Genomic DNA, 18,060 nt, shown 5'->3' with positions numbered 1-18,060 from the left:
ATGAATTTTTTTAAATCACCTTGCTGACACAATCCAAATGCTGAGTAATGAAGATTATTGCCCTGGCTAAATTGTCATGTAAGATTATGTCTAACTAGATTTCAACAGTCGCACAACTGCTAGATAAAAAAAAACACTATTTTTTAAACAAATATTTTTTGGGGGGGCAATTTTTTTAAAATCGCCTTTATGAGGCATGCCAAGAGAAGACTCAGGAAAATTAATGGGAAATAGTGACGGTTCTGTAGCTCAAGAGATTTTGCCCCAGTCGCACAACTGTTAGACAAACAGTATTTAAGCAATAGACGAGGAATATTATTTAGCAATTATATTAAAAAATGGATGTTACTATATGCTGGCACTGATGAGTATTATTTTGCTTAAAAAAAAATAGGCTAATAGACGGGAATATTATGTAGCTTCCAAAAAATTGTTTTGTATTTGCTGTTACTACCTAATATTTTTTCCCTGTACAAATAGCTGATTTGTATATTATGGTAGTCCATGAAACCCTCCCTATTTCACCCTAATTCCACAATCTGTTTCTAATAATGACTACTATACAACACAGTGGAAAATAGCAGATATCTGCAGCATGCACTTGCAATGATCAGAACACCCAACCAGATGCCTGTCTTTCACCCACCCTCCCTCCTATTAAATCTTTCACTACTACCGAAATCCCCAGGTAACAAACAAGCAATCTAATCTCTTCACAATCTTCAGCTCTTAAAAGATATTTATAGAATGTTTATGGTATTGTAATATTGTGCAGGGTTGAGTATGTCACCACGGAACAGACAGATCAAATGTTGAGGGGGATTTATTAACAGGAGTAAGATTCTCCTCGCAGGGAGAAAACAGGGGGTTAGTAGAGTTAAAGCAAACAATATATCAATACACAGCAAGCTAATTGAAGCTATGAAACAGTTAAGCAGAATAGAAATGGTTAACAAGTGTTCTTGGAACTTATCAGTCCAGTGAGGTCCTGACTGGAGGGTCCTTATTCCAACGTGGGTACAGTCACCAGCAGCACTTGAAGATCCTGAAGTCTCTGCTCTGTCTCCTGGGAACTGGAGACTCCGGGTTAAATCTTTGCAGTCTTTTTCTCAGAGTGAAACTGGAAGCAGGAAGTAGCACAGTCACACTGCTGCACGAGTCTCTGTATGTTGGGCTGGCAGTCTCTCTGCAGTAGCAATACTACACACACACTGAGCAGTTTACTTATCACACTCAGGGGTCTTGGCTTGTCACTGCGGTCACCAGGGCTGTGCGCTCGGGTCACTGTCTCTGCACTGTCAGGGGAAAAGTCTTCTCTGATAACGGAGGCTTCCGAGTCCATGCCCTCACATACAGCCTTCCCTATGGTGGGTATCTCAGCCTCAGTGCCCTCATGGGGAGCACTCTCTCATGGGGAGCACGGAACTGCAGCCTGCTTTCTCGCACGCTGTCCCCTCTGTCTCACGCGCTCTGCTTTCCCACTCTTTTCTGACCACACTCCTCTCTCTTCCTCTCCACCCCCAGCAGTCAGATGGTCTCCTCTGTCCAGGGCAGAAATTCCTCCCCCCAACAACCCAGCTGTCCGACTAAGTGGTTCCAGGTAAGGAGCAGGGAAAGCAACCTCCTTTGGGCTCGTCTTCCTCTTCATCCCCTTACAGTATAAATTCCTATCACTCTCCCTGCTCTACTTTCACTTTCCCTACACTAAAACTACGCTCTCTCTCTCTCTACAATATGCTGTTCCCAGCTGCAATGTGCGCTGGCAGCCTTTAAATATTCCCTATGATGCTGGAAGGCCAGCCAATCACACTAACGCCACACCAAAGATGGCTCCGGCATTACTGTGATTGGCAGGTCACTCGATTATACCGAGGTGAATACCTAATTACTCGCCGAGAAATGAAAAGCCCAAATACTGTACTATTCATGTGAGTAACTTGGGATCCATTGAAGCGTTCTAGAGCTATAACCTCATAAAGTGACATTGGTCAGAATTGTAAAAATTGGCTTGGTCATTAAGTACAAAATTGGCTCTGTCACTAAAGGGTTAAATGTTTGCTCTATGATGTGACCCATTTGTGGGGAAAAATACATCTAGCAGATAGATTGCTGCACTTCATGATATATAACAAGCTAAGGTCTACTGCGCTCACAAACATTATTACCGATACATCCATTACATAAGCACTCACTTTAAACGCTATTGTATAGAATTTAATAGTGGGTTCATCTTTGTTTCGCCAAAAGTAAACCTCCAAATTAAGTCATATTTTAATATTTACTTTATATTTTTTATCCATCCAGACCTAGAATATTATCATTTTGTTGATGAATACCATTTCAATCATAACACCCTCTTTTTTGAAGAAAGCCATATCTCCTGTCAGCTTCTGCAGTAAATTATTATAATTTTATTGGCTCAAACTGAATCTACCAGATGAAAAGCCCAGAGGAAGATGAAATGCAGAGTTCAAACACACACATATATTAAATACATATATAAAATATTTTCACTTTTGATTTAATTAAACAAGCATTTGTGGCAACTTAAAAAGATATATGAAAAGCACAAAGAGAAAAAGAAAAACTGCAGCACAGCTTGTTCTTTTTATTTTTTGACCTTTTTTCATGAATTGCAATGAAAAAAAGTCAATTTTTTTCAGAATATTTTCCAATTTTATGTGTCTAATGTTACATTCATTCAAAGATGATTTATAATACAAACAAAATGGGAAATATATAATGTGATGAGCACATTCCTTTAATTAGCAGCATAAGCAGGGCTGTCTCAAATATATTTAGGTCTTGCCTTAAGATTCATCTTCTGTTTTTATCTAGGAAAAAATATCCCCAGCTAATGTGTTATATCTTGTAATTTATTTTCCAACTATAGATTTTTGTGACTTGTTAAACCCTCAACAAGTTTATCTACTAGCATATCAAATGCCTAGTGTAACAACCTAGCAGAAGTTTCTATGCCTAGCATTTCTTTTATGGATCTATACTAACACAATTCTGGTGGACATGTGACATTGTTATTCAATATACTACTTTAAAGTATAGGAATCCATAGAAGTTAGCTGAAGATCATTTTGCCCTTGGTTTTCAGGTACAAGAGTAAAATGTTCAGTTAATATACTTTAATTAGCTGAATCTCTCCAGTTGCAGATAGAGAAATTTATCATCTCAAAAGCAACTACAGAGAAAACAAATTACAAGGGATAAGCGAGCCCTAAAATGCTCGGATGCTCATTACTTGAACCGAGCAACTCCTAATGCTGGGATTCTTGTTTCAAGTAATGAATATAGTGGAAGTCAATGGGAAATCCAAGCATTCTTCCAGGAGACCCTAAAATGAGGGTTGGCGGTGGCAGTGAAAATGTTGAAATAGATGGAAAAAGAGTTAAATGGAAAGAAGGAAGACCCCCTGGAAACATCTCTGACTCCCAGATCGCTGTTGAGAACAATGGTGTCACACTTTTACTCTACTTTAAGGACTGACAATAAAACATTCAAAATTGAAGAGAAATTGGCGTTTACAGGAAAAAATGTCAAGAAACGCTCTTTCTTGTATAATGATTTGTATATAATGCTAAATGTAAAAATGATTTAATAAATAATAATTTAAGTAAACAAAAATTTAAATCTTTAATGAAAAATTGGAGAGAGTAATTTTTAAGTATTCAAGAACTGCTTTGATGGAAGAGGGACTCAGGTATACCCTGTATTGGACATAAAGGAGGTCATCATAAACAATCTGTTCAAATGTATTGGTCATTGTGGCCAACCCCTACATTGAGCAGAGGGTTGGACATGATGACCCTGGGGTCCCTTCCAACTCTAACATTCCATTAAATTGTCACGTGTGGTACTCCTAGACACACAAAGGTTATGCACTAAGTGCAAAGATTGCCAAAAATTACATGCAGGGTCATCCATGCACCCTTGAAGGCACCAACTGTAGTAGCTCATTCAAATATTGTGAACAAAGTGTACTTGTTGTATTCCCACACTCAAAATAAATCTGAAGACAGGGCAAACCCTGCCAAAAATTACAAGCAGGGTCATCCATACACCCTTCAAGGCACCAACTGTAGTATCTCATTCAAACATTGTGAACAAAGTAAAGTTGTGAAAATCCCTCCCTTATAAAAGGTCTGCACAGAGTGCAAAGTCTACCAAAAAATACAATGAGGGTGATCCATGCACTCTTCAAGGCACCAACTGTAGTATCACATTCAAATATTGTGAACAAATTATAGTTGTGGTACTCCTAAACTCATTAAAGTTCTGCAGAGAGTGCAAAGTCTGACAAAAATTAAAAGCAGGGTCATCAATACACCCTTGAAGGCATCAAATATAGTGCCTTATTCAAATATTAAGAAATGGCTCTTCACACAGTGCAAATCCAGAAAAAAATTATAAGGAAGGAGATCTATACACTCTTAAAGACATCAACTGGAGTGCCTCATGAAAAAACTAAGAAATGTAGTTGTGGTATTTTTAAACTCATAAGGGCTTTGCACATTATTTAAAGCCAGGAAAAAATGTAAGTAGGGTCATCCAATCATCCATATCCTTGAAGTCAAGGGCATTATTCCAATATTGAAGATTCAAAATACTTTTTGTGCTGCTGTCATCTGGTGGTGTAGAAAATTTGGGTCTAATCCAGAACAGTTGCCCGCCTTCTCCCTCTGGTAACCCCACTACATCTTCCCACCTGTTTTGGTGCTGCTGTTCCCTCTCCCTAAGTTTTGCTAGCCTTATTGTACATGCCAGCTTCCCAGGATGGGTCGGTGACTTCATCAACCACTATCTTGTCTTCCACCGTTGCATCCTGGTCCTCCTGACTTTGTGACTTAACAACAACCTGACTTATCGGCAACTTTGTCTCATCATCATCAACCTCCTTAGACAACATTTTTCGTTCCCCACCGTAATTTTCTTGTGACTGTGACGGCTTTAAGTTTTGTGCATCTCTACACAGCATCTCCTCCTGCCCTTATTGTAACATGCAGGGTTTGAGGCCAGAATCAAAAATTATGATGTAAAGAGCTCCTTGGAGTGTCCTAGCATGGGATCACTGGTCTCCTGGTAGTCAACAAGGTGGGAGGAAGGAGGATTAGAATGAGGATTAATTGATCCAGTCTGTTGGCTGGTGAGACTGGACCATGTAGAAGACTGGGCGGTGCTGGCAACCCTGCTGGAAGCATTATCTGTGTTCCAACTGACCATCTGTTCGCACTGGTGTGGCTTGAGAAGTGGTGTCCTGTGCCTCCCTGCAAAGTGGGACATAAAGCTATGTGTCGTGGATGGGCATATTTCTTCTGCTCCAGCAATAGGTGTAGTTGCACTTGCCCCGCTTCCTCGGTGTCTGTATGCACTATCATCTGCACTTGCACTTCCCCATCCATTACCACATGCCTTACACATTTTTTAATTGCTAGGTCTCTGGAAACCAAGTTTCCTTTATGAAGTGAAAATATCTTTTTTGAAGAACCAAAAAATTTGGTCAACTTTAGCAGGCAAAACATTTTCTTTAAATGTTTTAAACTACTGTAATTTTAGATAAAGCAGGTTAATCTGTATGGATGACAATAGCCAATTTTTGGAAATAAAAAATTTGTACAACTGTAGCAGGCAAAGCAGTTTGTAAAAATTTTAAACCACAGTAATTTTACACAGAGTCAAAATACAGCACTCTCATATGCTTCTTATGTCTTTATTATTGAATCCAAAGGAAGATTGTGAGCCAAACATGAAACAAAAAATATTCATTCATATCAATTGTGACTTCTCACAAAGTGTTCAACTGTGAGTTTTCAAACTTATAAAGTTTCGGCTCATCCCAAGCCTTGTTTACATGCAATCACTAAAACAGAGATAAATTCGGATCAGTGTATGTGGGGATTACAAAAAATTAGTAATCCTGTTAAGGTATAAATTAGAGAATATAGTAATCTTCATACATACAGTAGGATATTGCTAGACAAATATGAACCCATGTCAAAATCATGTGTTGATGGGCTCAAATATGGCACTCCCAAAGCGTATATGTCTTGTTTTGAAGATGATTATCTCTATAGCAATACCATTTTTCAGGAATATGCCATCTGTTCACAAAGATTTAATGATGACGTATTTTGCATTTGGAATGGTCCCACTGAGTGTTTACATGCCTTCCACACTTATTGGAATAACATTAGATCTAAACTCCAATTCACTCTCAAAAATTACACCAACTCTATGCATTTCTTGGATACAATGATCATAAAAGGACCTTAATGGCCATCTAACCATGGATCTAATCGTCAAACTGACTGACAGTAAGAGTGTCCTTGATTTCTCAAATTGTCACCCCAAGGCTATGAAATAGTCCCTTCCTAGATCTCAATTTTGTAGTTGGACACAGTTTAATTGTAGCCAATTTCTTTTATTTTCTTATATGTACTTTTGAAAGCCCTTTGTCATTCATTGAACAAACAGCCATACATTCTAAAACATCCTGTACATTAAGATTCGGCCAAATAAATTCTGTGGGTGTTTGAAGTGAACAGTTCGGTTTTCAGTCTTCGTAGTTTTACATTTAATTCATTACTTCATTATATTATTTTACATCCTTCTCTCCAAAACACTATTTTTCAGTACTATGTCAGCTGGCTAGAATTTAGCTCCTTTTAGAAACTCCTTTTCACTGCTGCTTAGCAATATCCATATACTGCATACAAACAATAGGAAATAAAATAATTCCTATGTCTTATTTGTGTGTGGGGAATAGACAGGCTCAAGGAGTGAATGGGCCGTACAACTGTTGCAGTGCATGAGATTTTTCTGTTCTGCAGCTGAAAGGAGCTTCTAAAGGAGCTTAAACTGGGCAGTTAAAACTGGAATGCACCATAGTGTTTGGGATATAAAAAAACCGCAAAAGAAATAAATAGAGATAATCAGATTTTTAAAAAAAAAAATCATTTTTGCCAGCTTTGCTGAATTTTCTCAAAAAATTATATTACTGCAATGCGTCTTGCTGACCAGAACATGTGTGTGTAAAATTCAAATGTGTGCTAGGACTGTCTTGAACTCCTTTTGAACTCTTAAATGCAAAGAAAACATTATTAAAGGAAGCCTGTCAGGCAATTTGTGCTACCCAAGTTGTTGGCTACACAATTGCAGTCAGGTATATTATTGATTAAATGCTTTGGCGTTTCAGAAAAAACAATTCTTTAACGATGCATCGGGACAATAGCCAGAGACCAGACTAGTCCGGCACTGCACCCAGGTGGCATCTCCCAGTGTAGTTGCAGGTAATTTACAGAGCTTTACCTGACCTGTCAGTATTTAGCAACAGCACTTGGAAGAGCCGGCCAGGGGCAGCATGAGACTTGCCTCCTTTCCAGCTGTGGTTCATAGCTACACCTACAAAGTCCAGAAAGTATTTAACGTCCATGTGAACTCAAACTACCTGGCTAGGGGAAAATGGATGGTAATCAGTGGCACTTTCCTGCAAATGAAAGGGGCAAGAAAAGCTTGATATTTTTGTGTCCCAAAAGTGAGCAAATGCAACAGGCCACTGGTAATGTGTAAAGTTCTTGCATTGGACCATTACCATAAGAAAAAATATATATATATTTTTTACAACAAGCACATTTTGTGAGGTAGACAATTTTGTTTGCATTTCTTTATGATGGAGATTTTCCCTCCATCAAAAATGGTGGATTGCCCGTTTCACAATCCAAGAAGCATACTTTTGGTGACACACAAGCCATGGTTTCAGGATTTTTGTCAAAAAAACCTGCCCTAACCATGGGCAGCATGTATCAGCCACTCGCTGTATGATCACAGCAATGTACAGTATGTTTGTCTCTGAAACACCGCAGGAAAACATACTTTTAAGGTCACAGTCACACCTTCAGTTTTTGGTAAGTTTTTTACCTCAGTATCTGTAAGCCAAAATCAGGATTGGAGCAATCAAAAGAAAAGTAACATAGAAACACATGCACCACTTCCGCATTTTACACCCACTCCTTGTTTTGGCTTACAAATACTCATGTAACATACTGACCAAATACTGAACGTGTAAACATGGCCTAATAGCTGCCGGTGATCAAGCAGCGCTGTGCACTAGTAATACCGGCGGGCCCCCAAGGGCTTCTCCCCACCTGTTGACAGTGACTGGCAAGCCTCTGCCTATGCTGTCGTATAGGCAGAGGCTTGCCAATCACTGTCAGTGGGCAGCAAGAAGCCCACCTGTACAACTAGTATACAGGGTGGCTCAGTCCCAAGGAGTTTTTAAAAGTATAGCTTTCTATTGTATCAACATACATACATGGATATCATCGAACAGTAGCTGATACATTCTGCTCACAGTTTGTTTGGGCAGCATGTATCACCTGTCAGGTTCCCTTTAAAAAATTAGGATGGAGAAGTATGAAGCTGCTCTCATTGTTTGCAATGTGTGAAGAAAAAAAGGATTTTCTTAAAGGGGTTTTCCCATGAATAACGTTAATTTTAATCAAGAGATCTTGGAATAAGATTAGGTTCCAGAAATGGATGTGATTAGCAGAGCAGGAACATTTTTTTAATCACATCCAATTGCGAAACCTTTTTTTTATTCCAAGATCTATTAGTTAAAATCAACTTTATTAATGGGAAAACCCCTTTAAGGTGCTGTTACTGCAGTATATTACAGATCAATTAGTTCACAGTCACACTGAGTGACTATACAGGTCCAACACTCCCTATATCGCTTAGATCTGTTATTATTCATATGGCACGCTCACATCGTCACATGCATTGGAAGAGCGCTATCTGATGTTGAGAGAATCTATGGTTGTGTGACCCCGGCTGGAGCAAGACTAGTTCTCAAACTATAATTTCATATCCACCATACATCAAAAGGCTCCATTACTGTTTGCTGCTGCGTATTTTATATATACGTAGGTGCAGGTATTTGTTTTGTTTATTTTTTTGCATCTTATGCCTGCTAATTTTATTACAAAGCAATCCGTAGACCCCTTTTTTCTACATTAATTTGCTTGGTCACACTGCAGAACACAGCCAGGTCATTTCAATACAAGAGCATGAAAATCGAATAACTTAAAAAAAAAATTGTCCCAGGCATCAGATGTCAGTACGCAGAAAATTCTGATCTTTTTTTTTGGTATTATAGTATTTTTTGGAGTGTCCTACAACATTTTTGGACACTATTTTGCTGGCCAAAAAATATGTAGCTGGCCTAAAAATACTTAGGTACAGTTCTTATACTCATTACTACTTATTGACACAATTTTGGTGGGCCACAAAATCAAGGCCACATTTTGATCAGTCTGTTAGCTCCGTCCGATGCCTGGTCTATCTGTGGTGTCAAAATCCTTGCTTTTCAGGCATACATTACAGGTTTTTGTCTGCTACCTTTGGTCTATACAGTATTTTGTGGCTAAAAAAAATTAAAAAAAACAGGCCACATATTGAAACAGTCTGTTATCTCCATCAGACGCCTTGTCTATCTGTGGTGTTGAAATCCTTGCTTTTCAGGCATACATTCCAGTTTTTTGTCTGCTACCCTTGGTCTATACAGAATTTTGTGGTTCAAAAATGTAAAAAAAATACAGGCCACATATTGAAACAGTCTGTTATCTCAGTTATATGCAGGCCCGTATTTAGAGATTCTGCTGCCCTACGCACTTTTAGTGCTGCCTCCCCCATTGGTGAGTATGACACTATCGGCATAGACTTTGGCAAGAATCGCTGATGTGAAAGTAGCCTTTTGCAGCAGATCGGGCAGTTTTTCTGCATCTGCCGTGTAACCGATCACTTACGGCAACACTGCGTTCGGCCTCATTCATTCCCCATGGGATGTGTGGCACTTGCCATGATCTGGCAAATGCGGTATCATACCTCCCAACTTTTGAAGAAGGGAAAGAGGTATAAAGTTTGCGGCGCACTTAGTGTAAAAGAGAAAGGTCTTTAAAGGGATAAAGTTTATGTTCGTGACGCCACCTGTGGTATTCGGTCAGGGTGACCGACGCTGCTTTAAGGGGTCCGCTGGGGTGATGTTATAACAGCTAGATGGTATACTTTCCCACAGGTGAAGAATATCCCCAGGGCTTCCCGATGTGTAGATGGTGGATGGTGAGAGGTGCAGAGAAGAACGAGGACACAAGGTTGCAGTCTCTTTACCTTTACTGAAGACTTCAGCATCCACAGTCCAGGGCACCAGATCACAGGGCAGGCAGTGTCCGGCTGGTTTGGAGGCAAGTCCAGTATCCCCTTTTCCAGGTGGAAATCAGCAGCCTTCCCTTGTGCTGCAGTGGTGTAGTTCCTTACTGCCTAAGGCTTCACATAAGGTCCTCACAGATGTAATGCCTCTCTCTCTGTCCCCTGTAGTCGGATAGGACAATACCCGTATGACTGGTGGCTTGAGGCTGTTTATAGGTACTCTAGCATGCCCCGGCCTCCATGGGTTGCCACCGTGCCTCCTGGGTGTAGGGACGGACAGGTAACTTGCAATTAGCTGTCCTGACGGTCTCTGGAGCAAAGCATAAAGGTCCTTACTCCCTCGGGGTTCCGGCTACCGGGCTTCTGCACCTCAGAAGGAGGCAGCCTGTGTAGGGCTGGTTCCCTTCTGGTATCCTCTCCTTTGCTACGACCTCCTTCATGCTCGCTGCAATACAGTTCTGCCTTCTGTGTGTCTTTTTCTGGGAGCAGAGCTCTGAGGGCATGCACAGCTCCTTTGGACCCTCTCTCCACCTCAGACTACTGTCTGGAACGTTCTAACTTTCCCTACAGACTACCAGCTATATATATATATATATATGTGTGTGGTGAGTGACCTAATAAATAGGAGCAGAAGCTTCCCCTGGTGGTCTGGACTGTGAAATGTGTTGCATGTTTGTGATACCTGGATGCAGTTATCCTTCTTTGCCTCCAAATGTAGCATCACTCTCCCCGAGAGGAAAGCAATACCTCTGCGATGACCAGGACCCCGGACTCTGCAATGAGCATGTAAAGCACCACTTTTTTATTGGAAACCGGACTGAACATTACATTTTTTGCCATTAGATCTAGTGCCGTTCTAGTTTTCTCTCTTTGTTTTCAGCTATAGTTCTGCCTTCGGCGTGTGAACCTGACCGTGCTGGTAGCTCTTGATTTGTCCTGCTATGAACCCTGACTTGTCCTGTGTCTGTTAACTCCCTCTGTCTGCCCTATTACCAGCGTTTCTCTGGCCACCTGGCTAGCTAGGGTTGTTAAATGTTACAATGACATTTCCCAGTGAATGCACTTGTATTGGTTGAAAGTTAAAGTTGAAAAACGCATCAAAAACGCTGCGTGTGAACATAGCCCAAGTGGTTGAGGAACATTTTGGTCTGGGGTTAATTATTTGGCTTTATATACAAGTCATTACCCTAGAAAGGATGTACCTTAACATATTTCTCAGCAAAATCCATTTTGGATTCGTTTTTGAATGTTTTTTGGTGCACCTGTAAAAATGGCGTGAAACTCTGACAACATTGTTTACAGCTGTGACCTAGGAGTCAGAAATGCTTCCAGGGGTGATCCCCATGATGTTCCTTTGTCATTTAAATAGTGTTTCCATCATTTTCAGACATTTTTAGACCTTAAAAGGACCCCTGGGGGGGATCGCTGTAAAAATGCTTGGGTTTCCCATAGACTTGGGCTCGTTGCTCGGGTCGAGTACCCAAGTATTCCAATTTGCTCGACCCAAGCAACAAGCTCCCAAACATTTTAGTGCTCACCCATCACTAATTAGAATCCTTAAATCTGGCTCTATAATATATTTTCCACTCTGGAAGCAGATTCAGGTCTATTTCACATACTTCTCATATATGGTTCAGTGCAAATAATGGCTAATGTACCGAACAGGGGTAAAACTCTTTTCTCCCTAATTGGACTTGTTAGTAACATGACTGTTTAGTCATGTAAGACTGTTTAGACTGTAAAGTATTCATACCCCTTTAAATATTTAATTCTTTGTTTCATTGCAGCTATTTGGTAAATTCAAAAAAGTTCATTTTTCTCATTAATGTACACTCTGCACCCCATCTTGACTGAAAAGAAATGTAGAATTTTTTTAAATTAAATAGAAAAACTGAAATATCACATGGTCATAAGTATTCAGACCCTTTGCTCAGTATTGAGTAGAAGCACCCTTTTGAGCTAGTACAGCCATGAGTCTTCTTAGGAATCATGCAACAAGGTTTTCACACCTGGATTTGGTGAATCTCTGCCATTCTTCCTTGCAGATCCTCTCCAGTTCCATCAGGTTGGTTGGTGATGGTTGGTGGACAGCCATTTTAAAGTCTCTCCAGAGATGCTCAATTGCGTTTAGGTCAGAGCTCTGGCTGGGCCAGTCAAGAATGGTCACAGAGTTGGTCTGAAGCCACTCATTTGTTATTTTAGCTGTGTGCTTAGGGTCATTATCTTGTTGGAAGGTGAACCTTAGGCCAATATTTCAGTTTTTCTTTTTTAATAAATTTGCAAACTACATTTCAGCTTTTTTTCAGTCGAAATAGGGTGCAGAGTGTACATTAATGAGAAAATATGATCTTTTTTGAATTTACCAAATGGCTGCACTGAAACAAAGAGTGAAAAGTTTAAAGGGGGTATGAATACTTTTCTTACCCACTGCTCTTTAACGGCTCCTGTTGTGCTGAGAGACCAACTTTTATTCATACATGGAACTAACCAACAGTCACTAAACTGCATCCATTGATCATTGCCTAGACCTCAGTCGCAACTAGTGTTGAGCGATACCGTCCGATACTTGAAAGTATCGGTATCGGATAGTATTGGCCGATACCCGAAAAATATCGGATATCGCCGATACCGATATCCGATACCAATACAAGTCAATGGGACATCAAGTATCGGAATGTATCCTGATGGTTCCCAGGGTCTGAAGGAGAGGAAACTCTCCTTCAGGCCCTGGGATCCATAGTGAGGTGTAAAATAAAGAATTAAAATAAAAAATATTGATATGCTCACCTCTCCGGCGGAACCTGGACATCACGCTGGTAACCGGCCGGCTTCTTTGTTTAAAATGAGCGCCTTTAGGACCTGCGAATGACGTCGCGGCTTCTGATTGGTCGCGTGCCGCCCATGTGACCGGCACGCGACCAATCAGAAGCCGCGACGTCATTCGCAGGTCCTTAATTCCTAGAATTAGGAGTTCTGTGAATGAGAATGATGTCGCGGCTTCTGATTGGTCGCGTGGCGGTCACATGGGCGGCACGCGACAAATCAGAAGCCGCGACGTCATTCTCAGGTCCTAAAGGCGCTCATTTTAAACAAAGAAGCCGGCCGGTTACCAGCGTGATGTCCAGGGGCCGCCGGAGAGGTGAGCATATCAATATTTTTTATTTTAATTCTTTATTTTACACATCCCTATTGATCCGATACCGATACCCGATACCACAAAAGTATCGGATCTCGGTATCGGAATTCCGATACCGCAAGTATCGGCCGATACCCGATACTTGCGGTATCGGAATGCTAAACACTAGTCGCAACTAATCTTGTCTTAAACTCTGTCTTAAACGCTGTACATAGAGATATGGAGCTACTGCTTAACATCAAGAGGATACTCAATCATCCCTGTTACCACTGCTGTTCTATTAAATCAGGGTTCTTGATTAACAAAATCCCTTCACTATATACATTGCAAATTAGACAAGAATTAGATTAGTTGAGAGTGATCAATCTTTCAAAAAGGGTTTTAACAAGAGAAGAGATTACATTGTTATGTAAGGGATTATACTTTATTCTGACAACAAGATATGATAATTTCAAAAGGACCAAAGATGTGGCTCTATTCACAAGGAAATTAAAATGGGCTAAATTTATGAAACAAGGTGTACACAATAAATGCAGAGGTGTAGACATTTCTGAAAATGAGTTCTCAAATCTCAGACTTCTAGAAGAACTATGCCGTGAGGGACAAGGAGATATAGGAGATGGCCCTTTACAGATTTAAAATTAAGAAGTACTAAGTCGCCATTTATGTTTGACTCAAGCCACATAGACATATTTGAGGAACTAGTCACAAGAGCCTTAGATGATATTAAGGAAGAGAATGTGAGAAATAACAACTTAACATCCCTGGAATTGCAAGCTCTTCTAAATTTGGAGAAGGATCAAACAATTATAGTGAAGCTTTTCAATAAATGGGGGAACATTGTAATAATGGCTAGGCCTCAATATAAGTGTATGTGTCTGGATCTGTTGTCAGATTGTGAGTGCTATGAGACATTGGAAAATGATCCTACCAAAAAGTATCTACAGGAACTTGAGATGATATTGCTGAAAGCATTAGATGGGAAGTTGATAGACCAGAAAGAGCAGTCTTTTAATAGTGCGCGTCAGAAATGGGAGGCGGGATATTCCTTATAAATGTTTGGCGTGCTTGACTCTGAGTGCGACTCGCATAGTGGCCTGGAGTATGAGCTCCTGTGCTCAGCTAATAGCACAATTAATCTGTATAAAAATAGAAACCTCCTGATGTGCCCATGAAATATATAGGGATGGAAGAAATGCGTTGAGGTGCCAATGTATATAGTGCAGAAAATTTGTTAATCAAGAACCCTAATTTAATAGGAGAACTGAAGTGGTAACAGGGTGATTAAGTATCCTCTTGATGTTAAGCAGTAGCTTTACAGTATGTCTGTATATACAGCATTTAAGACAAGATTAGAAGCAACTGAGGTCTAGGCGATGATCTATAGATGCAGGTTAGAGACTGTTGGTTAGTTCCATGTATGAATAAAAGATTGTCTCTCAGCACAATAGGAGTGGTTATATAGAAGTATATATAAACAGTCATGTTACCAAAAAGTCCCATTAGGTGGATAAGAGTTTTACCCCTGCTGGGAACACTAGCTCTTATTTGCATGTTTATTTTGCTTATTTAATATACTAATTAAGAGATTAGAAATGCTCCTTGAAGAGTGATAACTATGATACACAACAATTGATATAAATTAGAACAGTACGTAGTTGCTGTTTTAATTTTACTATAGCAGTATCCACAATATGACCTGAGCATGAATTGAAAGGATCATAGTGAGGAGGGGTATACAAAATAAAAACAAGTACAATAATCTTAAACAATACAGGTCACAACTGGTACAGGAGGAGAGAGGACCCTGCCCATGAGGGCTCACAATCTACAAGGGATGGGTGAGGATACAGTAGGCGAGGGTAGAGCTGGTCATGCAGCGGTTTGGTGGATTGGTGGTTACTGCAGGTTGTAGGCTTGTCAGAAGAGGTAGGTCTTCAGGTTCTTTTTCAAGGTTTCGATGGTAGGCGAGAGTCTGATATGTTGTGGTAGAGAGATCTAGAGTAGGGGTGACACGCTAGAGAAATCTTGTATGTGATTGTGGGAAGAGGAGATAAGAGGGGAGTAGAGATGGAGATCTTGTGAGGATCGGAGGTTGCGTGCAGGAAAGTACCTGGAGACGAGGTCACAGATGTATGGAGGAGACAGGTTGTGGATGGCTTTGTATGTCATGGTTAGGGTTTTGTACTGGAGTCTCTGGGTAATGGGGAGCCAGTGAATGGATTGACAGAGGGGAAAGGCCGGGGAATAGCTGGGGGACAGGTGGTTTAGTCAGGCAACAGAGGTTAGAATAGATTGGAGGGGTGCGAGAGTGTTAGAGGGGAGGCCACAGAGCAGGAGGTTGCAGTAGTCGAGGCGGGATATGATGAGGGCATGGACTAGGGTTTTTGCAGATTCTTGGTTTAGGAATGTATGGATCCGTGAAATATTTTTGAGTTGAAGGCGGCAGGAAGTGGAAAGGGGTTGGATATGTGTTTTTGAAGGTGAGATCAGTGTCAAGGATTACCATGAGACAGCGAGCTGGTGGGACTGGGGAGAGTGGGCAGCCGTTTACTGTAATGTATAGGCTTGTTGGGGGGGTCGTGTGAGATGGGGGAAAGACGATGAATTCTGACTTGTCTATGTCAAATTTTAGAAATCTAGCGGAGAAGATGGATGAAATAGCGGACAGACATTGAGGGATTCTGGTTAGTAGGGAGGTGATGTCTGGTCCAGAGATGTAGATCTGCGTGTCGTCAGCATAGAGGTGACACTGAACACCATGAGATTCTATGAGCTGTCCAAGGCCAAAGGTGTAAATGGAGAAGAGCATTTATCCATTCATCTCTAGTAATAAAGTGTATTTCAAAAATTCTAAAGACTGCATAAGCTGTTTATTTGAAAAAAAAAAATAGTTTAGGTATTTTTACCCCAGTATTCTTGTGGGCAAAAATTATTTCAAGCAATTTATACACCAATGTAATAGTACATATCATAAGACAGAAATTAATAAGGATCATCTAGTTATTATCAGACAGTAGAAATACATTCATATCAAAAAAGCTATTTTAGCAACAAAATTAAATAAAATAAAAAATACGAAATTAATCCCAATTATACATTTTTTTCAGACATTATTGTGGCCACAGTTCCTGGCAGAATATATATTTTACATAACAGTGTAAGTGTAATATAAAAAAGATTAACAGATCAATAGCATTAAGTGCCTCTTACCTGGAAACCTGCTATGCTGACTAGCATCACAGTTGTATCCATTAAACTGTGCACCCACTGGCAACATGTAAACTGACAACAGCAGTAACAACCATATCGATTCCATGGCCAAGCCTATAAAAAAAAATCACAATGTTGTTAAATAAATGTTAAACATCTGAAAATATATTTCTATTTTTTTTTTTACTTTAATTATTAATTCCCAAATTTTCCAAATGAGAAAAATAAAAAAAAATAATAACAATCAAGACTTACAATATATAGTTACATCACGTTATGGATTATATTAAATTTAAAAAAAAGATGTTCAGATTGTTTGGTTGGAGTTAGAGTTATGAGTCTGCCACATGCAAACGTGCGCACACTCGTACACACACACACTCATATGCTTCCGTCTCTGTGCAGAACGCGAGGCAGCAAGAGGCTAAGGGAGTGCCTATAAACCATCCAGCATAATATTTATATTCCATTGTGTCGGTCTGGTGACAGATTCAATTTAAACAAGATTATCACTTCATAGGAAAAATTGCTCAAAAGCCATGTACAGAAGATTCTGCTGCGTGAATGTGCTACTGTGTTGGGTACATTCTTTGTTTAATTGCTGTTCTGCACCACCATAGAACTGGAAATGGCAGGGATAGATCTTATGGATAAATCTTGTGGCTATCTTATGCCTTAAAAGCATAGAAGTGCCGGTTTCCAATGTTTGTTTACCACGTGCATGTTGACTCTTAAATGGAATCTGTCACCAGGTGTTTGATACCTCATTTGAGAGCAGAATGATATGTGACAAAAGACACAGAGTTCAATGATGTATCACTTAGCTTACTAGGTGCAATAGTTGTGACACAGGCAGAGTTTTTAGATGTAGCCTTTAGCAGAGCTGAGAAAGCTAACCCACCCACACCACAGTTCTCTGTGTACATTGTCTATTGACAGTGAGCTGCTTATCAGATAAGGGGGTGGAGTAGTACCAGGGGTAATAAGCACTGTTATCCAGCAGTGATTATTTCCTGATATTAAAACCTTCATTGTATGGAAACAACAGCACAAAGCCTAATATGTGACATATCACTGAATTCAGTGTTTTAACCCTACCTCATGCTGCCATCAGATTACATGGCAAAAATCTTTTGACAGATTGACAGATTCCCTTTTAATGCAGAGCTGGAGTAGGATATAGAGATAGTTATCATTTTATCATCAAAAATGACAAGTTTATGCCTTTTTTTTTTAGGAATGTTTCTTTGACATTGTCCAATCCCTTTAAGAAATAAAAATGTAATATCTGGCATTAGACTTTCACAGTATATAATGCGAAAAATTCCACGGAGTTCAATGATCATCAAGCAGTTTATCTTTTCGAGGATAGTGGCATGATAGATTGCATTAGGCGTCGGGCCATTTTCTCATGACTGTACAATATTTGTATTTATATTTTCAGCAGTATTTAAGATTAATTATCCCTAAATCTCATATTTTAGCACTCTACATTT

The 18,060-nt window shown here is 39.9% G+C and overlaps 1 protein-coding gene across 1 annotated transcript in view; it reads right to left on the bottom strand.

Annotated features, from left to right (window-relative positions):
* The window catches only part of LOC138672189 (zona pellucida-like domain-containing protein 1), a 282,724-nt gene extending 266,054 nt beyond the window's left edge, over positions 1 to 16,670 (bottom strand). The window contains exon 1 of the mRNA XM_069760197.1: positions 16,565 to 16,670. Coding sequence (XP_069616298.1) covers positions 16,565 to 16,670 — 106 coding nt within the window. The remainder of the gene's footprint in view (positions 1 to 16,564) is intronic.
* Between the last annotated feature and the right edge of the window lie 1,390 nt (positions 16,671 to 18,060).

Source organism: Ranitomeya imitator, chromosome 3 (assembly GCF_032444005.1).
Source record: "Ranitomeya imitator isolate aRanImi1 chromosome 3, aRanImi1.pri, whole genome shotgun sequence".
Taxonomy (NCBI): Eukaryota; Metazoa; Chordata; class Amphibia; order Anura; family Dendrobatidae; genus Ranitomeya; species Ranitomeya imitator.
Note: the sequence above shows the minus strand (reverse complement) of the source record. Positions and strands in the feature narration are given on the sequence as shown.